The sequence below is a fragment of the Suricata suricatta genome, chromosome 4 (genome assembly GCF_006229205.1).
Source record: "Suricata suricatta isolate VVHF042 chromosome 4, meerkat_22Aug2017_6uvM2_HiC, whole genome shotgun sequence".
Taxonomy (NCBI): Eukaryota; Metazoa; Chordata; class Mammalia; order Carnivora; family Herpestidae; genus Suricata; species Suricata suricatta.
In genome coordinates, this window is record NC_043703.1 from 115,311,072 (window position 1) to 115,335,854 (window position 24,783).

Sequence of the window (24,783 nt, forward strand, 5' to 3'; positions counted from 1 at the left end):
AACCCTAACCCCAGCAGTGATGAAACAGATAGAGGGGTGGCTCTCCCACACAATGCCCAGGCCCCCACTCCTCTCCTCCTCCTCCTTGCACTTCCTCCAGAGCTTTTGTCTTCTGGTCCCTTGGGCTGTGAGGCTCTCATTCCATTAAATTCAAAACTGAGGCCTCTGGGGAAAGGGTCTGGCACTTTCTCTCCCTCCCCTTATCTCCCACTTGGCTGTGCCACGTCCTCACCTGCCTGGTGCACAGATAAGCCTAGCTGTGAGAAGAGGGGCAAGTTGCTGACTGCCTCACATCTGTCCCAGCGCCCCCACCTCCCCCCCCCACCCCGGAAACCCCACGGGGGCTGCGGTTCCCTCTCTGGATCAGGCCTTGGGTGGGTGAGTGAGGGGAATGCACCAGTCAGTGCTCAGAAGCTACAGGAAATGTTCTGGGGTGAGTCAGGTTCAGTTTGGTTTTAAGGGTCCATGTATCTCTGTGGGGCCCTCTTCTTTGCAATCTCTCCAACCAGCTGGAAGTCTCCATACTCTTAGAAATCGAGGTCCTCACACCCACCTCAGTACCCTAACCTGGCTGCGTAGAAAAAGCTAGGAATTGTGGCTGTACCAGTTTTTAGGTACGATCTGGGGTTCACATGCGGGCTCCTGGAAAAGGTAGGTGGCAGAACTCTAGGTCCTGAAAACTCTGCCAGAATTCTGTGAGGCGGGGGGCGGGGGGAGCTAACTGCTCAGGGCATCTGGCTTTCCCTCAGGAGATCTGTATTTCCAAAGAGATTTGGTTATCGTTCAGTATTTTAGTCCTGAGTCTTTCTTCTGACATTGATGGAAGCCATACACTTTCTATCCAGGAAACATGGGTGAATGCAAGCTGGTGCACATCTGTGCACATCTGTGCACACTCACACACATACACATATTCCAAGGGTTCACGGACCCCTGGTTAAGAACTCCTGAATCCTAGTACCAAGTGTAAACTTTGGCATCAAAGAGAGAGCAGAGAACGTTCTAGGTGGTGGTGAGGTGGCAGATTCCATCTGAAGGACTGGCTCTACCCCAAGTCACACAGTTGGCTGATTTGAAGGGCTTGGCCCCTATTTCATGTACAAGAGCTTGGGAGGCCTCATGGCCATTAACCCCGCGCTGGCCTTGGGGAGGGGAAGCCAGCAGGCAGAGGCTCTGGACGCTCTCTCCACGGCTCAGCCATGAGGAATGTTGTGGAATTGGAGCAGAGGGAGGGAAAGGCCTTTAACTGTGCATGTGCCACGGCTAGATACTGGCGAAGCATTTTGACCATCCGAAACTCCTTCACACTTGACAACTACACTGTGAATCAGGACTACTATTTTGTTTCATTGATGAGGATTATTTCTCTCTGTTGTCTTCCTGGACCAGACCCATGTCCATAGCAGGCTGTGATGCCTGCCCCTCTCCCACACTGAGCTCTAACATAGGCTCCCTTCTCCCCTTCTCCCAGCCTGGCTTTGTTCTGGATAATCCTACATCTTCCTGTCTTGTCTGGGAGCCTTTCCGTTGCCGGGCTGGTGTTCAATGCGCATCAGGCCTCAAGTTGCCTTGCCTGGTGCTCCGCATAAATCAAGCATTTTGAAAGCTACTCCTCTTGATGGTGATGCTGCCAGTGTTAACTAGACAGATAGGAAGAGCTAACTCAGTAGTTCGGGACGTTTCCAAAGGCTCCTTGCCCTTGTCTGGCAGGCAGGCTTTCTCCCCCCAGCAGGCTACTGCCCGCTCTAGTCCTCAGTCCAGTTGACGGGGCTCAATGGCTGTCATCCAGGTCACCAACCAGAGCTGCACTGTGCGAAAGGGGCGGAAGAACAAACAATAACCATGAGACAACACCGTGGCTTCTGAAACAGGTACATAGGCTCTCTTGTTTAATAGCAGTTAAGAGAGAAGAATGTACAGGAGGAATAAACATGCTCTTTCCACACAGGAGGTTCCCACTCACCACGAGGCCCATCCGCATCGGTAGCTTTACTAGCGAGTTTTAAAGAAAAAAGTTCCCTTTAGAGTTAAAAATGGACTCTCCTAAACTTCCTCCATAAATGTGCAACTATTTGTGCAAAATAAAAAGGCCATTTCCAACACATCAGTGAACGGTATTTGCGGACGCAGGCAAAGAGAAAAAAAGAGGCAGTTGAAGCAGCCAGGAGGAGAGTCCCGGAGAAGGGAGGCTAAGGTAGGGGGATGTCAGTAGCAGGCCCCAGGGAGTGTTGAGAGGCTTTACGAGGAAGGTCATGGCCACTGCCAGTCTTGGGGATAAAGGGCTCTGGGTCTGGGGGTTGCTGCATAAGCACTTGTCAAGTGTGCAGTGAAGCTAGGCTGGCTTTGAGGCCTAAGAGACTGGCAGGCCTAGTGCACAATGGAGACACTGGGGAGCGCTCCCTGGACGTTGGACGTTCCTTCTTTCAACAGGGACTCTGCTGGTTCCACTCTCTGGGTCCTGTTCTTCGCCACCCCCACCAGCTTCCTTTACAGTTCACTCAAAGAGGCTTCCTATGAATGTCAAAACTACACAAGCTGCCTGGACTGCTCCTGAATCCCACGAGGGCTCCAAACCAGAACATGCCTCTCAGAACATGGACCTGGTTTTTCCAAGAACTTGGCCAAGGGTCATATTAACTAGAAAGCCAGGAGGCTTTGAGCCACCTGTGTTCTTGCCCTCTTACTGAGGCCCACTGGGGCACCTACCTATCTATCTCTGGGCATTTGAAGCCAGATCTTAGGAATCTAACGGGCATGGGCACACGTGTGTAAGTCCTCTCAAGGGCTGGCCCAGCTACAGGCCTATAGACAAAACTGAAAAATCCTACTTCATCAGTTCAAACAACTTGGACATTGCTGGTCCCTGTTTTTTAACCTTCCCCTGCTCACCAAGAGAGTCTCTACAGACCACTCAGTTGTGGCACGTTGGTTTCGGTAGAGAGGACTGAAGGCAGACTGTAAGGGAAGAGGAGAGCTACCAGAGGGTCCTCCCTGATGCATCTTAGCTTGAGAGAGTGTTTTCTTTAGAGATACTTCCATGTACAAGGTGCAGAGGCACCCCCATTCCTCCACCCTGCTCACCTCTCCTCTATAGCAGTCTTTCCCAAGTACAGGTTTGAGACCCGACCAGCAATGATGACTCAAAAAAGACAAAAAGTATGACATGCTTAAGGTTCTCTCCATTCCATGTCCAAGTCTCAATATCAAAACTGAAGGAGTCTTGCTGCAAACTTGGGACTAATAAAGGAGTATATTTGGGGCCTTTCTTAAGGAACAGGACTTTTGATTAATGAAATCATTTCTTGCTCTTTTTCAATCAAGCCCAGGGCTTGGAAGATGGCATATTGGGTCTCCTTCCCATGGTCCCCTGCCATCCCTTGCCTTTTGAAATTCTGGGTGGCAGCATTCACCTTGACCCTCGGCTAACCACCTAGGTCTCAAGGTGAGCTTCAGAAAGATTCTCCAAGCCGACACGCAGCCTCGTCTCTCCAGCTCTGAGGGAGCCTGCATGTCTATGCGCAAAATCGCTTCCCCTTGGTTTTCAAGTCATGATGGCGTCCTGGGGCTTGAGGGGGGGGCGTGCTGGGGTGGGGAATGAAAAAGGAAGCACAGCCTTCCCCAGAAGCAACTCAGTAGCTTACAAAGGTAGTAAAGAATTCTGCTTGATGAGTCTCTCCACCCACTAATCCAAGCAGGAAAAGGCCTGTGTGGCTTATTTGTCATTTTTTGGGGATGCACGATTATACTCTTGCCAGTAGCCACAGTAGCATCTTCCTGAAGAGTCTTAACGTCCAGGTTTAACTGGCCTCACAGCTGCTGAGGCTTAGTGTCAGGCCATCTCGGTCAGTGGACATAGCCTCCGAGCTAGCTAGTCCAGGCTCCCTTTGCAAACTCCAGAATTTGTCGGATAGGATTATAGACAATCTTTCTCAGATAAGGCCAAAAGATGGCTCTGGAGATATCAGGAGAGGATGGAAGCCTTAGGCTTGGGGAAGAAGAGTGAAGCTCTAGGATGTGACTTAGTAAGGGACAGCTGGGCCAGAGGTAATCGACTACTAGCCATGCTTGGCCCTGTCTGCTTCATGATGACAGCATCTCCATCCCTAGAGGCATCCTGCCTAGTTGGGCTGCCCCAGTGTGCAGAGCTGATAATATGCCTTTAAAAGATGGTGGCCAGGGAGCTGGTTTTACAACACAAGGAAGACTCCCAAGTCATCTTCAGGTTTTACCTAAGGGTGAAGTAAGAGCTGTTTCCAGGCTTCTGGAATCTGACTTATCTCAATGACCCTACTGACGGAGGCCAAGTCTCTGTGAAGACCTATAGAAAGAACTGTTGATCTATGTTCTGAACCGAGTTCCCTGGCCCTGAAAGAAGACAATGAGAAGAATGGGGAATGGACAGAGGCTCTGATTCCATTCACGCTGGTTTTCAAGAGCTAATATAACGCCTCTTGGTGTGAGGCAACCGGCAGTTAGTCATGGGGTCCAATTAGTACCACTGTACACTCAGCTCTGTCTTGCCCTAGAGAAATTAGCAATAAAAGACTGGGTCAGATCTGGGCTAAAGAAACTGCCATCTTTGGCAGTGAGTGAAGCGGTCATCTGGCCCCAGGCCATGCTTGTTTCCCAGCCAGTGGAAGTGGGTGGGCTGCGGAGAGATGAATTTCCCAACAGTGTGCTGGTCTTCCATGCACTGAACAGTAATGTTTTCCAGGTCCCTGCTTGCATCATGAAGACTCAGCCTCACCTATGTGATGACTGGGGCACCCGGGAGTGAACAGGATATACTTTGTTACCTTTTCGCCTACTCACCTTACCTCCCAGTGCCAAGTACCCATTTTGTTAGTGTCATTCCTGAGCCCCAGACCTAGGCTCGAGAGCCATGGCTGGAAGGTGGTTCATCACACTGGGACTGGGGACATCACCATGTCCAGGACAATACAGACAGCACGGTATAACTGGCCCTGAGCCCCAGCCTAGCAACATCTCACGTACTTGCTTTTTCTTGTGCCTCTTTTACTATAGGGAAAGGTTATGCGAATACTGTACATAGGTTATTAAAAAAATACATTTGTTCTCTTTGAAGAAGAATGCACAAATGCACGGCCAGCCTGGGCTGGGTCCCAGACCACCAGGCTATAGTGAGCAGCCTCTGCGGACCTGAGGCCAGCCTTCACGAGTGGTGGCTGCTGATGAGTCCCCGGAGCTGCTTGGCCACAGTGTCAATCAATTTCTGCTTGTCTCGCTCATTTTTCCGAAACTGTGCAAACATGTTGTTCTTGCGGCTAGTGTCCTTCATCCTAAACACAGAAGGAAAGAAAGAGAGCCAAGTGTTTGAGGAGACAGTAGTAGAAAGGGAACTGCCAGGAGGTATCTTAACCTCCACCCAGAGTTGAGAGAGTACAGAATATTTCCACTGTCAGGCCCATACTTACCTACTGTTCAGGAAGCTGTCCATAGGCCTCCCAACTTTGGTCAGCTTTGGAATCAAATGTCAAAAGACAGCTATGGAAGAGCCAACCCCCTGATCATCTATATCCACCCTACGTATTGCCTTCCCTTCTATCTCCCGGCGTGCACCTGGTACAGGTAGCTGGGGCATGATACAGCCCTGGTGTTCCACAGGTTCTTACAGGATATCTAGGATCCACTTACCATTCATGAGCTTATGAAATCCTGCCAGGGCCTTAAAGCTGGTATTTGAAAGATAGGGCAATATCTTACTCTCAACTAGTAATTCTAAGAGGCTATGAATAACTGAAAGCCACTGTGTATTTTTGAACTTCACAGGCTGGCCACTCTACCCCTTCCCTAACAAAACTAAGCACTCGACTGATCTCTTCTCTTTTGTCTCAGAGTAAGGACCCAGAGGCGGTGAGGGGGCTGAGTGTGTGGTGCTGAGAGTAGGTGGGGTATCCTTTCACCCGGTGAACCAGAACTTAAGGCAAGAGAAGCCCCTGAGGACTTGATGTCTCTCTATATCCTGGGATCTTTGGCCTTTGCAGGGCTTTCTATTACTGGGTCTTGCTACAGCTCTAGAGATGGCATAGTCCTAGAGTACAAACCATGGGCAGTTCTGGCCAACAGTTGTGGTCAGCTGGAGAGACCTAACCAGGAAGCAGAGATAAAGTCAAGGCCATGCTGTGGTTTCACAGAAACGCCCAGGTCTGAATAAGCCATTGTGATAGAATGTGGGAATCCACTACTCCCTGCAGAGTCCACAACCTCTGACATCTGACTGCTAACTCTGGCCTCAGTCTCGGCACTGTGGGCTGGAGGGGCCTCCAGCCCAAGTTAGTTCTGGTGTTAGAGAATTAAGAACACTGCCCAGACCAATTTCTCCTTGGGGGAGACATAGTGGTCTTCATTACCGCCCTGCAGGAGCTACGCCAGCTCTCTGACCTCACAGCTCCCCGGGCTGCATGGAGACAGGTCAGAAGAAATGGGCGGAAGGAACCTGGCAACCCTAGTAATCAACTCCCAGGTATACTTCCAAGGGCCTTCGGCCCATCGTCAATCCTGGCCCATTTTTTTCTGTGGGGTGGCCCTTGTGCAGAGGGGCAGATTTGGGGCCAGGGGGTTAAAAGGCCAGAGATCCCACAAAGGCATATAAATGAGGTCACGAGGCTGAGACGAGCACCAAAGCTGGGCGCTTTCAGCCGACACGGACGGCCACAAACGAACGGAGGCTTCTCTCACGGACCTAAGCTTAAGGGCCTTAAGGCTGGAACTACTCAAGCGAACTCTGAACACTGAATATAAAGTACACCCACCCACATGTGCAGGCCTGTGCTTGGAGGTGAGGAAGGAGGAGAGGTGACAGAGGCTGGTTGAAAAGAAAGCACGTGGGTCTCAAGGCTATGAGGAGTACTGTATTCGGTCCCTTACACATTAATTACATCATTACATTTATGGAACTGGCCTGGCTTTAGACTATGTATCCCAGGAAGGACTCCTTTTCTTTTGTTGTATACGCGATACATCTAAGTAAAAACAACACAAAACAAAAAAGTAAAAAAGGAAGAAAAAACATTCTCTACATATACGGGATATTTAATTTAATGTCCTATGTGATCATTAATTTCAGCACTCCTCCAGGCCGCCCAGAGATGGGGACCAGAGTGGGCTTTCAGCTCCTCATAGGAAGCTCTTGTCATAAGGCAGGAGAAAGGGGGGAAGAAGACCCGTGAGGCTCCGAGGCTAGGAGTTCTGGGCCACTAAGGCCTCGAGTTGGGATTACCCAAAAGATAAACTCAAGTGCCCTGAAGGCTGATGGTGGCATGCTGGTTTGTGCTCTGGAATGCTCCAAAGCCAGAGGGGAGCCCTCCTCGGGATCCTCATCTACTTTGGCTATGGCTTCTCTCAATGACATGGGCACCTCTTCTCTCTCCTGAATGTCCTCAGCAGGTCTTTGGATCTCTTCATATCTCACCCTGCCAAGAAGCGCCAGGTTGAAAAGCGGAGACGGTCGAGCTCTGGTAGTATATCTGGCTGTGTGAAAAGCAGGAAAGGGTCAGGGAAAGGGACTGATTCCTATGAGGCTGGGAAATAGGGACTTCAGTGATCGTGGCAGCCTATGGCCCTACCAGGTTTGGAAAGAAGCTTTTAAACCCTGCTGACTGCTAGGGCTAAGCACAAGGCTTTGTTTCTGTTAGGCCTCCAGAATGCTACGGAGACGCGGGTGATTTTAGCCCATTGTTGATCTGCAGAAAGTGGATGAGGCAATACCTTTAGAGCTAGAAATTCTCAGGAGCAGACAAGTACAAGACTGTTGAGAGAAGGAACTGGAAGGGAATCCCACAGCCCATTTGGACACAGTGAATATGACATCTAAACACCAACTAAAAGACCAAAATGTTCCCAGTGCAGCTGGGATTAGGCCTTGCCTCTAATAAAAACAATTTTCCACGGGATGCATAGGCTCTAGATTTTAATGCCATGGGCTTCAAGCACCAGGAGGTGGGGCAGACTGCTGAGGAGCTCCTCTGTCAGGGCCGAGTTTCCAGCCCTGCACCAGCAAGAGTACTGAGTGTGCCAGGAAGGTGAGTGGGAACAGCCCTCAACCTGGCGCCAGTGGGGCAAAATCCCTGCTGCGGCCTCCAGCCCCGTAGGAATTGGTACGCCAAGGGTCACTCTGAGGACCAAGGATCAAGGAGGCAGCCAGCCAGTTGGCAGCGGGCTAGTTTAGTAGATTAGTATGTCAAGGTGGGGACAACTCACAGGGTAGGGATTTTAGTGTAGTCATTAGTGTCAATGAGGAAACCAGAAGGACTTGCCTCAAAGTGATGGAAAAGGCCACAGTGAATAATATACTTACTCTCTAGATATCCTAGGGAGGAAGGTCATTGGGAGAGAGAATCATGGGAAACAAAGTTAAAACGGAAACATCAGTCTTCCTGGGTCTGGAGAAAGCTGCACTCTGGGCTCTTAGTTTCCTGGCTCCAAACACATTCCTCTGCAGCCTGCTCTTGCCTACTTTCCGTCTCCTCCCCTTCTCCTCCTATCACACCGCATAGTAGGGAGCCTTTTCTTCTGCTTAAGACTCCACTCAGACCTTCTAGATGCTGATCCATGTATCCAAGTTCACATATGGCCATACAGGTACTTGCTGTACTCCTTGGAGGCAGGATACCCTTCTAAGGAGCTCCAAGGAAGCTGGGAATTAACAACTGTGATGACAGGAGAAAGCTTCCCCTTTCCTTGGGTCTTGGTCTCTGCACTGCCAGCTCTCAACTAGGTTAGCAAGAGCCAGAACTAGGCAGCAGAGCAGATCCCAGCATCTGGGGGATATGCTGGTTAACTGCGGGATGTTCCAGAGATGGCCAACCCAGTCTCAGTGGTAGTGCCTCTGTTGGCCAGTGACTGCCCAGAGCAAGAATGAGACGCCTTCTCCAACACAGCTTTCTTGGGACAGTCAGCACAGTCAGGCTTGATGTGGCAGGGAGTGGGAGGGGTTGCTGGCGAAGGTCTCAGTAATTCCAAGAACTTCTCTGCTAGAACCCAGAGAAGCCATCTTCTATGGGGCTGTCCTACCCATCATCCCCAGACGACTGGGGCCAGTCTCCCTCTGTCCACCTGAGGCCTCTGAGCAATCTTATCGCATCTTCCTTTCTTCTCTTGTCAACTCTAGTTAAAGAGATGCTGCCCCATTAAGCTCCAAGGTAATGCCCGAGTCCACGGGACCTATACTTGGCCTCGCCTGTTCGGGGCTCAGGAATTAAGAGGTTACAAGAAGGCCAGCCTGCCAAATCCAAGGATGGAGACTGCGGAGCACTTATGGCAACTTCAAGAACAGGGCCTCTCTGCTGTCTTTTGAAGGTATTGGCAAAGAGAAAATTATCCCCGAAACCAACCTCCACCTCCCAACAGAGACTGCTGGACTGGGTACTCACTTTTCAAGCAGGGTCAGAGCTGTCACTGGGTTTACCCGGAGGTACTTGCAGGTGGGCTGACCATAGTCAGCAAGGTAGGTTGACCAATCCCACTGGATGAAGAGATCCAAAAGCTGTAAAATATTCAAACCCCAACCCAGGGATTAATCAGACAAGACAAATCAGGATCTCAGAAACCCCTACCATCCTTCACTATCACTTAACAGTAGATTTGGAAAATAAAAATAAAAATGTAGTAAGAGAAAGGATGGCTAAAGACTGTAATGCAACTAAGAAAATAAATGAGTAATGACTGGAAGGCAGAGTCACCTCTACCAAAAGCGCTGCAATGTTGCTAAGATGACATGCCAGCACTTAGCTCTCAGAGGCGGGCCTGAGACTGAATCAAAACACAAGACTATCGGGGCACCTGGGTGGTTCAGTCAGTTAAGCATCTGGCTCTTGATCTCAGCTCAGGTCACGATCTCATGGTTTGTGAAACTGAGCCCTGCATCAGGCTTTATGTTGACAGCACGGAGCTCTACTTGGGATTCTCTTCGTCCCTCTACCATTCGTGTTCACTCTCTCTCTCTCTCTCAAAATAAATAAATAAACTTAGCAGAAACAAAAAACCCCACAAGACTATCAGAATAACCACTCACTTATTAATTTAATAAATACTTAAATGCTTTCCATGTGTCAAGCACCATTCCAAGAGTTCAGAACTCAACAATGAGCAAATAAAGGTACCACACGAATCTCACTGCTACAGAGACAACTTAGAGGGCCACATATGTAGCTGTATAACCTTTGAGGTTAAAAAGGTGTGGGTTTAGAACCAGTTTCATGACTTCTCGCACTAATTTTGCCCAAGTTACTCAGTTGATACTGTGAGATAATAGAAAGTATATATTGGTCCCTGGTCCTGGTTACTGGTATAGAGCTTCTAGAACCCTTGTAATTTCCTCACTGATGAGAACACTATGGTGTCTCTTGTCCTAATATTGGCCTTTGACCTCTGTTCTTGACGCAGATCGCCTGAAACCCATGTAATTTCCTGGGTAATAGGAGTGTCTTTTGTTCTAATAAGGTGGGGGTGCTTCCTAGATAAGGGCTGGTCACTAGAAAGATCAAGCTGTGATTAGAAGCTTGGAATTTTCAGCCCTGCCAGTCAAGAGAAAGGCTGAAAACAGAGTTAACGAGATGTCATATCTATGTGATGACATTTCCATAAAATCCCAGAAGTACAGGGTTTGGAGAGCTTCCAGGTTGGTGAACATGTGAAGATTTGGGGAGGGTGGTACCCCTGGGGAGAGCATAGAAATTCCTTCACCCCCTTTTCCCTATCCCTATACCACAGCATACCACACCTCTTCCACCTGGGTGTTCCTAAGTTACAGCTTTTTCTAAGATACCCGTTACCAAGTACGTCTGGGAGCCACTCCAGCAAATTCAACAAAGCTAAGGTGGAGGTAAGGGAAGCAGCCCTCTACGGCGCTTGTTCAGAAGCCCAGGCTGACAACCAGGTGTCTGGTGTCTGAATTGCGCGGACGGTCTTGGGGAACTGAGCCTTTAACTTGTGGGATTTGATGCTCTCTGTGGGTAGACAGTGTCAGAATTGAGTAAAATTGTAGGACACCCAGCTGGTGTTACAGGGAATTGCTTGATGTGGAGAAGAATGTCCACGCATTTGGTGACCAGAAGTGTCAGAAATGAGGTGTTTTGTGTGAGTAGGAAAGGAGACTCAGAGGAGAAACACAGTAGGAAAGAACTGAGTTTTTCCCTACGTAGAAAGCAAAAAATTGAGTTTGTCTTTTACAGACACAGACATATACACATGCCTATAGTGTGCAAACAGGACACAGAGACAAACAGAAACAATGAACCAAGGTATGAATGGATCACTTAGCATTATGAGAGGCAATCCATGTTGCACCTATGTGGATACTGGCTGAGCAGATAGAACCTAGGGCCATGATAGGTCAGGACTGAAAAATGGCTTTAGTCCAAGATTGAGGGCACAGAATCTGGCACCGGGGTCGGGAACATTCAGGTGGAGCGCCAAGGAGTTACGAGTGCCAAGAACTAGATGTGTGTAAGAAGATAATGAGAGCACTCTGAGGGTAAACTGAGTTCTGAGTCTGGGAGAGATTCTGGCTTTGAGAAACTTAAATGAATTTCATCGAAGGCTTTCCTTCCAAGCCAGATTTAGCCTCAGGTTATCACCCTAACAAATATTTAAAACCTGTAACTTAGTAAAGAAATCATTCATCTCAAAGGTAGGAGTGATGAAAGGCAAACTGTCGGCTCCCCTCTCTAAGCTTCTAGAGGGGGTAAAGTCCTCACCCTGCTGCACAGAAGGAGGGCCCTCTAAGCAGTCTCTCCAGCAGTGAGATTCATGTGAAGGCCTTTGAACTCAGGACATGTCCCTACTTCTCCCTTTCCGAGTGGTAACTGATAATGGAGACAAGTGGATGGCTGTCTCTCTGGGCAGAGTCAAATTCAATGCCAGAGCCTGGGCTCTGGACACGCCTTCCTCCCCTGTCTGTCTTCACAGTGCAGCTGGGCAAACAGGCACTGGAAGGCCAAGCTTGTCCTGCTTGGCCAGGCCTGCTCTTCCATCCATTCTTTTAGAACAGTTATAAACTTCTTAGGCAGGACAGGAATTGGCTGAAGCCCCAAGCCTGAAATTGAGGAAAACCCCTGCACCCTCAGCCAGGAAAGGGATATTAAAGATGAGAGGAGACGGGGACAGAGATGAGCAGACAAGTCAGTTAGTCTAAGCGGGCCTGGCCCCAAAGGGCCCTCTCAGGCCCCTTTGAGGTCAGGCCTGTTTTAGTTGGCAAGTGAAAGGGCTTCTACCACTTCCTTTCACTGCCCCAAGGCCTCACAGAGCTCGGCTTTAGAAGAGAATTTTCGCCGACTTCCTACTCGAACTGGTATTTCTGTCCTACAGCGCCCAAGGACTATGCAAGGTAGTTCCTCTTTACCTGCTCCTAGGAGTGCGGCAGGCACTGTTCTAGAGTCCCCCCTTTAAAATATAATTATGTTTCCCCCCTAAATCCCAGAGAAAAGTATTATGAAGAAAGATAGCATACTCTTAATTAAAATTTCTTCTTGGAAAAATGTAAAATACCTTCGGGAGCCTGTTATTGTTTGAACACCAAGGAACAAATACAAAAAAGTGAATGAATAACAAGGTGAACTGGAAATTTTGAAAACCTGATTTCTTAAAAGTATTTTAGGTATTTTCAGTTGTGTATACATATATGCATTTAACAAAACTACCTTCTCTATTAAAGAATTCCTAATTTCTGTGATGGAATTAACGTTATCAGTATTTTCTGATTTACTGCACAGAATGCATGTCTTTGTGGCTGGTGATGTCTGGGCAAATCATCGATGGGGTGGGGAGGGTGGCTCATGATTTAGCTCCACAGTTTTCTATTTTTGTCTTCCTGCCAAAGTCTCTCAATGCCAGTACTGAGCCTAAAAGCTCTGAGATGACAAGCTACTTAATTTATCCTGCTCTGGGCATGAAAGCTACACAACTCTATTAAGCTCATCCAGTATGAGCTGTTGATCAAACTTTGGGTCTGTGTCGCTTTCCACAGTCCTTTAGGGGGCTGGTGCCCAGGTCTCATGGCCTCCTCTGAGAGACGAACAGACTGGAGTCTGGGGAGTACCTAACCAAGCTAGCTGTATGGGGCACAGTTCCGCTGGATTCCATTAAGTGTTAGAATCAGAGACTAAGTGGGGTGCCTGGATGGCTCAGTCGGTTAAGCATCTGACTTTGGCTTGTGGTTTGTGGGTTTGAGCCCTGCATCAGGCTCTGTGCTGACAGCTCAGAGCCTGGAGCCTGTTTCAGATTCTGTGTTTCCCTCTGTCTGCCCCTCCCCCACTGGCACTCTCCCTTGCTCTCTCTCAGAAATAAACCAAAAAAAAAAAAAAAAAGAAAGAACAAGAGGTCAAGAGACCTCTTGACAGGCCTATTGACAATACAACACTTTGATTCCAGACTGACTTTCAAAGGTGAACCAGGCCATTCCAGCCTTGTTAGATCTCAGTGAAATTTCTCTCAAGGATGCAAAATGTTCAGTCATCACTAAGGATCCCACTCCTTTTAATTTGTACAATTTTTCTAGGAAATAATTTCAAACTTATCACAAAGTTGCAGGAATAAGCACAGTAGAAAAAACATCATACGCTTTCCACCCAGATCCATCCATTACCACCATTTCACCTCATATGCTCCAGCCTTTGAATGCCCTCTCTCTTTACACATGTGGGCACACGAGATATTTCTTTTCCGAGTCTCTTGAGAGAAAACTACATGTACCATGGCCCTTTATCCCAAATACTTCAGCATCCTAAGAGTCAGGGATATCCTCTTACATAATCACAGTAGTTTTCAACAGTAGTAAATTTCATATTGATACTGTCCGTCTTCTAACTTTATAACTTGATCCAATAATATACTGTACAGATTTTGTTTTTGTTTTTTTTGCTCCACTATATCATATAGTTTAGGATTAGGTATTACATTTAGTTGTCGGGTTAGTTTCCTTTAATCTGGACTATTTTCACAGCCTTTTTTATTTTGACGTTTTTGAAGAATATAGTCTCCTGCCTCCTTTCCCTACTCAGTTTTTTTCTGGTGCTTTCTTATAGTAAGATTTAAGACCTGAATTTCTGGTCAGAATATGGGCTAAGTGATGCTGTGTACTACTCTTCAGGGGATCACATCTCGAGGTTTACATGTTCATCTGTCTCTCTTGGCTGATACTAATTTTGATCACCCTGTTAAGATGCTGTCTGATTTTCTCCCTGTCTAGGTATTTTTTAGGTTTTCTTTTGCAACTAGTCAGCAACAGAGGAGACCATCTAAGACCATGCAATTATACAGCTTCTGATTAAAATTTCCCCTCAGATTTAGCATCCGTTGAAGATTCTTGTCTGACCCAGCTTTACTATGAGTTGTAAAATGATGGCGTTCCAACTCCACCCTCCCCTCCACATTTACCAGCTGTCACTCAGCATTTCTCCTTCACTAACTTACGCATTTATTTGTTGCATGAATTCATGAGTTCCCATTTTTCCAATGGCTTACATTCATTACTAAGCCTAGCTAATGACTTTGATGCTCAAACTGTCCCAGATTTGCTAAGTGAGCTCCCTCCTTTGAGCTCCCTGTGCCCCTGTGATATTTCCTTACTTTCAGACATAATAAGGCGTTGCAGGCCTGTCTTGTATGTACTGCCCCAACCATCAGCCATTTCTCTGAGAGGCCCTGGCTTCTTTGAGTGGGAATATTATAAAGACCAAGATTTGGGTGCTAAGTATGCTCACTGCTACTGTCAGATCTTTGTTCTGGGGAGTGGGCAATTTGTGGGCAGTTAAGCCCTTTCAGCAGAGCTAGGAAATACTTGCATGTAAATATACATATACATACATATGTGCATATACATGCATGCTTTTATAATCATGTACACATACATATTTTAGAAATTACGAGTTTACGCTAATCCCTCTAATTCTAATCATTTTCACAGAGTTCTTTCTCGACTTCCTCTATTCCGTACTTGGGCATGCTTTCTTCCATAATGAGAATCCTGGCTCTCAAGAATATCATCTCCTTTATAAATTTGCTCAATCCTATTGTATATCTAAAATACATTCAGAATTATTTGTACATACTACCTCAAAAAAAATTTGCAATTTGCCTCCCAACTCAAGGTACAATCAAACCCTATGTTCCTAAGTCACTTGGGTTAGGTCTTAATTTCCCTTGGGTCTAGTTATGGTGTTCATCTACATGCAACTGGGTTCTTTTGTTTCCACTTCCTGTAAGTTTCAGGCTCCTTTCTGCTATCCTTGATAATTTCATTTTTAAATATGTAGGACATTAACATGCTTCCAAAAGTCAAAACTATACAAAAAAGCTATCTCAGAGAAGTGTTGTTTCTTCCCTTGCTGTGTCTCTTTTACCCCAATTTTCCCCTGTTTCACTGGTAACCAACTCCATTGTCTTTGGGCCTGTCCTCCTTATGCCTCTATTTGTAAAGATAGGCAGAGGCAGCAACATTTCTTATTTTTCTTTCTCTCTTTTGCAGAAAGTAGCATATTAAAAATGCATTTTAAGACTCTTATTTCTTGATGTTTATAAGTAAGTGGTGGACGGAGAGGAAGAAAGAGGAGGGTCAGAGGTGCAAGACTGAACTGAAGATCACTGTTGCACCACTTTTATAATTTGAAAACCGCCTTGCAATTTTTACCCTATCTTCAGGCTACATGTGTCATTATTTACTTAACATTTGTTCTTCATGTGGATTCCTGTTTTGATCATAAGAAAAATGTGAAAGAACATTTTACATCACTATCACTAGTGGGAAACCATTCTTACTTGCCATGAATAGAAGGTGACTCAAGTATTAGCATCACAATGAGACGTTCTGTTTGTCCTCACAAAGACTAAAAGGGAAGAGTTTCCTTACAGTATGATTTAGTGTTTAATGGTGCATCTGGGTACTATCTACACCCCTCTAGTCTCTTGAGTCCTGTGATGTCTTCCGTACATCCAGCATTCCATCCATACTAGGGTTTAGTTTGTGACTTCAGCCAAGAGTTCAGCAATGCCTGCGTGCCTGGAACAGAGTTGAGTGGCCTGTGTGTACAAAGGAGCACTGACAACAGAAGTTTCAGCCAAGCCTCAGTCTCATTATGAAGGAAGATCAGTGTCTTTACGCATGGCTTCTGCATCCGGGGCTGGGCAAGTGGGTCCACGGCCAAGGGTCTGCTTTGGCTGAGGAGGCCTCTCAAGCCCGGATGCGCTGGCAAACCGGCTAACACAATCTCAAGGATAGTTCATTTTTCTCATAAGCAGGTATCTTCCTTAGTTAGTGGGTTTTCCAGTAGTTGGCTTTTGATGAGTTCTTACTTTTGCATCAGACCATTGTTAAAACCCCTGATTCTGTATGGGATGACTTCTGATAGAATTGACAGAACCACAACTTGGGCCTGCAATGTGTTCATTCTATTTGTATTTCTTAGGAGTTGGGTTTTTTTTCTTTTTTCTTAATTTCTATTTTTTAAAGATTTTTAGAAAGAATTTTTATTAAGTTTTATTTACTTTTGAGAGAAAGAGAGAGAGAGAGACAGAGCGTAAGAGGGCAGAGAGACAGGGAGACAGAAGCTGAAGCAGGCTTCAGGTTCTGAGCTGTCAGCATAGCCTCATGAATTGTAAGATCATGACCTGAGCCAAAGTCGACGCTTAACCACTGCCCCCATGTTTTAAAGATCTTATTTTTAAGTAACCTCTACACCCAGCATGGGGCTCAAATGTACAGGCCTAAGATCAAGAGTTGCATGCTCTACCAACAGAGTCAGCCAGGAGCCTCTGTGTTTCTTAAATGTTGTATAAAAATTATTAACCTTCTAAAGTTTAAAAAGTTCAAATGAAGTAACCCCTTATAATACTCACAGAATTTGAAACAGTAAAGTATATATGCTTATCTCAGATTTTCTTCATAAAGAGGTAAACCCACTGAATTCAGCAAATGTTTTTATTTTTTTACTTTTTAAAAAAACATTTATTTATTATTTTTGAGATGGAGAGAGACAGTGTGATCAGGGGAGGGACAGAGAGAAAGAAGGAAAAACAGAATCCAAAGCAGGCTCCAGGCTCTGAGCTGTCAGCACAGAGCCCGATGCGGGGCTTGAACCCACAAACTGTGAGATCATGACCTGAGCCAAAGTTGGATGCCTAACCGACTGAGCCACCCGGGCACCCCACGGCAAATGTTTTTAAAGCAACCGCTATGTGCCTATAACAGGGCTGGGCCTTCCAAGTGCCATTACAATAAATGGTTTACCCTCATCTAGGAGAATAAAAGAAAAGCACGAATAACTGTAATCCGAGCCAAATGAGTGAAATGCTATCAAATGACATACTATTCCTCCTTTTTGAACTAACAACAGAACATTCTGCAAAATTTTCACTTTTAACAAAATTTAAACAGGAAATATAAACTGTGGTGCAAACCACACACACACACACAAAACACGCACGCGCGCGCGCGCGCGCGCACACACACACACATGCCTTAGAGGTGATGGGAATCATCTTGGCAATATTAAATACTAGTTGCGCTTATAGCCCTGTCATAGAGTTCAATATGGAAATCTGCCTGCATTTTACTAACATCAGTCAGTAGAGTATTAAAATAAAAATTACTCTGAAGTAATTTTAGGCTTATGTAAAAGTTGCAAAAATAGTATAGACAGTTCCTCTGTACCATTCACCCGGCTTCCCAATGTTCACATATTTCATTGTCATAATGATCAGAACCAAGAAATTAGCATTTGTACAATACTATTAACTAAGCTATGACTTTGTTTCACTTTCAGCAGATTTTCCACTAATGTCCTCTTTATGATCCACTCCAGAATCCCACACTGAATTTATTTCCCATGTCTCCTTTCTTCCAATCTATTATAGCTCCTCATTCTTATCTTTAAAGACCTTGACACTTAAGAATAATTACTTTGGTCATTTATTTTATATGACATCCCTCAATTTCAGTCTGCCCGACATTTTCTTATGGTTAGGCTAAGGCAGAAGCTCTCAGCCAGCGGGGGATCTTACGTCAGGGGACATCTGGCAATGTTTGGAGATATTTTTGGTTGTAATAAGGCTGGGGGTGGTGGTGGTAGGGGTTCGGAGGTGGTGGTGATGCTGCTTCTAGAGGGTAGAACCCAGGGATGCTGTTAAAAAACCTACTATGCTCAGGGCAGCCCCCACAACAAAGAATTATACAACCCCAAATGTCATTAGTGTTGAGGTTAAGGTACTCTGGGTCGAGATTATGCATTGTTGGTTTTTTTTTTCCCTGTGTCTGTGTTTTGTTTTGCAAAAATACTATAGAAGTGATACTGTACTCTTTTCAGTGCATCAATATCAGGTGTACATGATGGCCACATCTCATTATTTACGGTATCAATCTTGCTCGATCACTTGGTTGAGGTGGTGGCCGATGAGTTTCTCCACTGTAGAGTTACCAGTTTTACCTTTGTATTAATACAAAAACTATGCAAATATCCTGTTTTCCCTCCAACTTTTGTCCACCAACTTGGTGGGTCCTGCCTGCAACAATATTTACCATGGTGGTTGGCTATTTCTCTCTCCTTCTGTAAGTTCTTAATTGGAATTTTTCTGTGAGGAAGAGTACTGTCCCTTCTTCTCCATTTATTTATTTGTCCGATTATTTATATTAGTATTACTTCATGAATATTTATTTTATTTCATGGCTTATAATCGAATACGATCATTATTTACTTTGTTGTTCAAATTATTCCAGAGTTGGTCATTAGGAACTCCTTCAGAATGGCTCTCCAGTGTGTTTTCAACCAGCCCTACCCTTTTTTGAACACTTGCTTACTTTCTGGCACTAAGTTGTTTGTTCCAAGCTCATCTTGTACCTTCCCTGCCCCTGCTTTGAAATGTCACTTTTCCAAGAAGCTATGGTTCCTTTTACTGGAGAATGGTTTTTACATGCCAAGATCCGGGCAATTAGCATGCTCATTTCTATGGAGTGTTACTACTTCTAGGTCATCACAGTGGGCAGAGCTAAGAATATATGTGTCTTTACTAACTTGCACATACAAACAATCTATATGTCTGTGTCTATTTATGCATATATAGTAAAACCATGAGTTCCTATCTGATGTCTCTGGTTGCAGGCCAACAGCACGGGGTTCATGCTAGCCTTCCCTCTTTCCTTATCACTTCTTTCTCTGACAGTGAGAAATCTGGTTCTCATTATCTATAATATATTTTATTTATTTGTCCAATTCTAGTATAAAGTATTTCAGAATTGCTGATCCATACCCCTGTGAGAAACAAACTTACTAGCTAGAGGGTAGTATTTGTATACAGTTCTTTTTGTCTTTAGGCTTATAATTTCCTCTCAAAATACTGGTTTTTAAATTACTTGGGTTAATTCTTCCTCCCCACCCGCCCCAACTTCAGTGTGGTTATATTATTCTTTCATAATTCAGTGTGGTTATTTTACTCCTTCATAATTCAGTTAGAATTATTTTTCACTGCTGTGTTCAATTTTGGATTCCTCCCACATTCTGGGTGAGTTTTATTATTTATTTATTTTGAGGAATGAGTCAGAACCGTATAAAAATTATATTCAGAAATATCACTCCCTCCTCATCCCAACTAACCTATTCTAGTCTCTCCACTTCTTTCTACATCTTTCCTACCCATTGCATATAACCAATTGAGTTTCTGGCTTATTCTTCTTTTATTACTTTTGTACAAATGAGAATATACATATGCATTTTCTTATATCCTTTTCTTTCTCACTTGAAGGGTAACATACCATAGATACTCTTTTTTGCTTTGCCCTTTTCACTTAATGATATGTCCTAGAATTCCTACCCTAAATGCTGATTCCTCATCAATGATCATATTCTTGATTTATTCACAAAATGCTATTTTTGTAAATCAGGTAAGTCATTTTTCAAGGGACAGGCCAGAGATTAGGTTTTGGGGCACTTTATCATTAAACTGGTGTCACAGAAAAGTGTTTGGTATTTGTAGAGCAGGACATATCAATCAATGTTAGGGCTACTTCCATCAAAAGCAAACTCAACCGATCATTAATGATGCTTTGACTGCAAACACAGTTATTTGTTCATGATATTTATCAGAAGAGGACAACTAAAGTAGTGTAGAAGTTGATGTGACATTTTATAAGCTACATAGGTTAACAAAAATTGTAAATTCTATCATTACTGGTTATTATACAGAAGTTATGTATAAGTGGCAAAGGACAGGACAAGGAAAGACCTTTGGATCATATTATACTAAGCAGCTACTATCATGGACTCTTTTTTAGCCTCCTGTATGGCTTTTAATCTGTATGACTTTTATTATTTTTTTCAATGTGACTTTTAACTAGGGTTTTAGCAGTTCTAAATCTGTCTCTACTATATTTCTTAGTTATTTCTGAACGCTCCTATGTTTAATAGGACTTGGGGGGAACCAAGACCCAGGAGAGGAAAGTTGCTTGAAAATCACGAAGTAGACAAGTAGACAAGAGGTAGAGATGGCCTGATGGCTTACACTCCCCAAGATGCCACAGCTGTTTATTTTTTAAAATCCTCTGGGTCAAACTTCTGAACACTTTTTTTTTTCTTCTCAGTGGTAGCTGAGAAAGTCTAGGACAATCCAAATGACTCAAAGTGAAAACTAGTCTAAGGCCATAGAATAAGTTAACTTGGCAGAGTACAGATAGCATTATGATAGCAGAACAAATGCCAACTTCCAGAAAAGATTTTTGGAATGATTATTAAGAGAAAGTAGGACTCTTGATCTTGGTTAGCGCACGCCAGCATACATGCTTCTCCAGCAGAAAATATACAAGTAATTTGAATGAGTGAGTTGTGCAAGGGTAAAGGAGTAGAAGGAAATCTTCAAGTAAGAATTAGAGATTAATATTTAAGTGGACAATTCTGATGGTGCCCTTGTGTTCTCACAGGCAGAAAGGATTGCCCAAAGAACTCAGAAGGTAAAGAATGAAGACGCTGGGGAAGAATGCCTTGCTTGTTCTCACTAGTGCTTATCAAGCAAACTGATTCATATCATGCCTACTCTTGAAGAAGAGAAGTGTTTTATATACTTCGGCCTTCATTGCCAATTCTGTGATTGGAGCCTCCTCTCCCATGTAATGGGGAGCTAGCTAAGGATGGGGATCATGTTTTCTCCTTCTCACGACTCTACAGTATGGACCAGCACATGGTTAGATTCCCAGCAGATAGTCAGCAAAGGTATGTTGCATGGAATTAAAATAGGTGAATTAACATTTTATAGGAACAATATTGGCTAGATGGTGGAACAGATTTATGACATGTGTTTTTCACAACAAATGTTCCAAATGGACCAACTCTAAGGTTCTCTTTAAGGGCGGTGAGTGAGGAAGAAGGAACTATCAGACAGGAGAGATAATGCCTATGACAGGTGAGTGGGAATGCAGCTGTGGACATGTGGTCCCACGGTTCCAGAGGAAGATACCTGTGAGGACTGAACGGGAACACAGCAGACGTTTGGCTCCAAGATGATAGATATCCAGGCTGGCTCTTAGTGGGCAGCCTGGGCTCTACCTCACATGAGTGGGGGCCTCTTCTTCCCAAAGTCTGCAAAGATCCCGCAGGACTAAAGGGTCATAGGAGCTAAGGTACACACAGACAGGCACAGATACAAAGACATACTGACAACAGCCACACCTCTGTCCCCTGGGAGTATTTTCTTTTACATGTTTTCTCTTGAATAGGCACACTGAGTCTTCTAGAGAGCTGTGCTCCCAAAGCAGGTGTGTCCTTGAAGTAAACTTGATGCACAAAACCCTGATTTTGCACTTTATATATATTCTGGAAGAATTCTTCATGAGCGGAGAGACGACCAATTGACCACAAACAACATGCTCCCCTGGGAAATTTAACATATAATCTAACTGACAAAATTCTAAATATGCTACCTCTTCAGGACATGGCTGCTACATAAAGTACAGTAAACTTACACTAAGCCAGGCAAAGCTCCTTCTGTCTACTGCCTGCCTTAAACAGGAAGAAACCAGTTGCATCATTATAAAGTATTTTTCATAATCACTGATGCACAGGTGCCTTTTAGGAGGAAGGTTAGCACAGCACCAAAAAGCCTCAGGCGGGGGGTTGAGGGGATGGGGGCGGCTCCCTGACTGATGATGTGAACCCAGTTAGACCAATACATCTGTTTTCTCCTTCCAATATGGAATCATAACCCCTGCTGTCACATCTGAGGGCGGATCAAGAGAACGACTGGGAAAAGGCCACTGAGAATCATAGACTTAACTACTGACCCACTTGTGCTCCCTGCCCAACATCTCCCGCAACTCCCTATCCCTGGGGCCGGGCCACACTCGTTCAGAGAATGTCTGCCTGCTTTCCACGTACTCTCAGGGGCACTTAATGGTACTGAAATCTGAGCAAATGCAGTAAAAAGCAGGAATTGTTATTATTATTGTTAAATGTTTATTTTTGAGACACACACACACACACACACACACACACACACACAGAACCCGAAACAGGCTCCAGGCTCCAAGCTGTCAGCACAGAGCCTGATGTGGGGCTCAAACTCAGGAACTGCAAGATCATAACCTGAGCCAAAGTCAGACGCTTAACTGATTGAGCCACTCAGGGGCTCCAAAAGCAGGAATTACTTTAACAAACATAAATTGAGTATCAACAATGTATCAGGCATTCTTCTGAAAGGATGAAGAAGATATCTCCAGTCTCAAGGTACTCAGGTTGGTAAGTAGCAGAGACAGAAAGATGTGAGCACTCTCACCGGTACCCTAACAGAGTGCAAAGAAAGTTCAGAAAAGCATCTGGGCCTGAGCCAGGTAGGTGGGGATCACCTTAGGACAAGTACGACAAACATAATGGCCTCATAAGCTAAATTAAGGAGATTGAAGTTTAGCCTAGAGTCTTCTCTCCTTGTTTTCAATTACAGCTGCTATCTGCTTTCTTCTAGATCAAGGGATGGAAAACTACAGTCACCATTTGTTTATGTAAATAAAGTTTTATTGGAAAACAGCCATGTTCATGGGCTAACATTATCTGTGGCTGCTTAGTGCTTTAATAGCTGAGTTTAGTTGTGACAGATCACGTGACCTGAAAAAAAATATTCTCTATCCAGTCCTTTACAGAAAAAGTGGCCTTTAGATCCAGGCCAGGGAGGGCAGCATGCTCTGAAATTCTGTTAGATGTGAGATGTTTAATATCTACTAAATGAAAGAAAAGACAGAAAGAAACTGGCTTCATGGAGACCCTTCTGATTACAAAAAGGTGGCAAAACCTTCGTTATCTTAACATCTGGCGTCAGAATTCTTTTAGGGCAGAGACACATGTCTGTATTTTGCTTTGTAAGATCCCCAAGGGGCCACACATGTAATAGAGAAGAGAGAAAAGATTTGTTACTTTGGTTCTTGAGAGGCAGTGAACTAATCTAAAGAGAGGAGACTTAACTAATATGTGTGAGAAGGGCGAAGGAGGAAATCTCTGTTGGTATAACGGTCCCAAACGACTCCGATGAGCTGGGACGTCCGGTAAGTGGCTGTTCCAAAGCTGTCTGCTGCGTAGTATGGGGTATAAATCTTCCCTAACAATCCACATGCTCAATTCTAATCTTAGACAAATCTACTCTGCTCTCAATTGCTTCGTGAATGAGTTATTTACTTTTTGGTGAATTCAAAGAGGCTGAATTTTGCACCTAATAAAGCTGCACATTGGCCTTGTGGAAATGGGAGCCCGGGAAAGAAGACTGGAGGTATCTAGCTAGGGATTCACAGAAATCAAAGGAAGCCCATGGGATTTTCCACAGGCTGTGGAACTGGGGTGGAGAGACATGGCAAGTTTCTCTGGGTCTCTATAGGTGAAAGGAACCTGGCTTATAATTGACTTTTGCGACAACGGCCACTCAATAGACTGGCTCCTGGGTTTCCCAGAAAGGGCTGACCTCCTGCTCTTTTTCCTCTGGTTGAGTGAGGGCAGGAGAAGGGGCAAGTGGTGGCCGTGCAGTCCCCTGCTCTGCCTCCGGCCCAGCCGCCAGGCAGATGGAAGCTTCATTAAGCTCTTTATCAGAGACCAACTGCACGTCAGCAGCTTCCCCTGAAACGGAATGTCACTCTGAGAAATATTTATTTGCCTCATAAATGTGGGTTTATAGGTTTGCTATCTAAACTTTTCACCTCTGAGACTACCTTGGTAAAGAGAAAAAGAAAGACAGGGAGACTTCAGGCTTTCCCATTGTCATCAGCTGGTGCCTGGGGGGAGACTCCCAAATAAAAATGCCAACACCAAGCATTCCTTTGTTAGAGACGGTCCTGTGAGGCTATTTCTCACCGATGACAGCATCTATCCTGCTGCAGGGGCAGAGCGAAAACCTATTATCATGCTCGGTGAGAATGACCATACTGTACATACCTGTTCAAGGGAAAGATGGAAAGTCTCTTCCATGAGCTGACACCGTGGGTGTCACTCAAGGGTGACCCCTTGTTGGGGCGGGGAAGGCAAGCGGGTGTGGGTTTTGGATGGAGTTGCTGCCAGAGAAGTGAGAGGAGGAGGTAGGAGCCAAACATTCTCCTTCAGCACACTGTGATTGTTCAAGGTTCTCAGGTAAGTGGATCAGGGACCCTGCTGTTGGGTTTTTAAGTAAATACCCTCCCCCTCTGGCCAACATGAGCAAGTGGCTTAAGCCCCCGCCCCCTGCAAGGATACTATGGATTGAGGATAATATTAACAACGTAAGTTTAAGCAAACATCAAGGAAATGGCAAAGCTCACAAGTCTCTGTATCACGTGCA

At 45.1% G+C, this 24,783-nt stretch overlaps 1 protein-coding gene and 2 long non-coding RNA genes across 4 annotated transcripts in view; 2 read left to right on the forward strand and 1 right to left on the reverse strand.

Annotated features, from left to right (window-relative positions):
* The first annotated feature begins 41 nt into the window (after nucleotides 1-41).
* Nucleotides 42-9,205, forward strand: LOC115289948. Its single transcript, XR_003907887.1, has 4 exons — nucleotides 42-378; nucleotides 510-651; nucleotides 1,790-1,871; nucleotides 9,131-9,205. It is a non-coding gene; the product is annotated as an uncharacterized LOC115289948 (long non-coding RNA).
* The window catches only part of EXOC6B (exocyst complex component 6B), a 581,371-nt gene continuing 558,444 nt past the window's right edge, over nucleotides 1,857-24,783 (reverse strand). Inside the window, exons 21-24 of one of the 2 annotated variants that reach the window (XM_029937578.1) lie at nucleotides 9,393-9,505; nucleotides 8,318-8,329; nucleotides 7,433-7,491; nucleotides 5,235-5,300 (exon numbers count right to left, since the gene is read on the reverse strand). In XM_029937578.1, coding sequence (XP_029793438.1) covers nucleotides 5,296-5,300; nucleotides 7,433-7,491; nucleotides 8,318-8,329; nucleotides 9,393-9,505 — 189 coding nt within the window. In that variant the 3' untranslated portion in view covers nucleotides 5,235-5,295. Of the gene's footprint in view, nucleotides 5,301-7,432; nucleotides 7,492-8,317; nucleotides 8,330-9,392; nucleotides 9,506-24,783 lie in introns of both variants that reach the window. The other variant, XM_029937576.1, reaches the window with a different exon arrangement.
* On the forward strand, nucleotides 9,200-22,980 carry LOC115289947. Its single transcript, XR_003907886.1, has 4 exons — nucleotides 9,200-9,318; nucleotides 20,921-21,209; nucleotides 21,345-21,399; nucleotides 22,933-22,980. It is a non-coding gene; the product is annotated as an uncharacterized LOC115289947 (long non-coding RNA).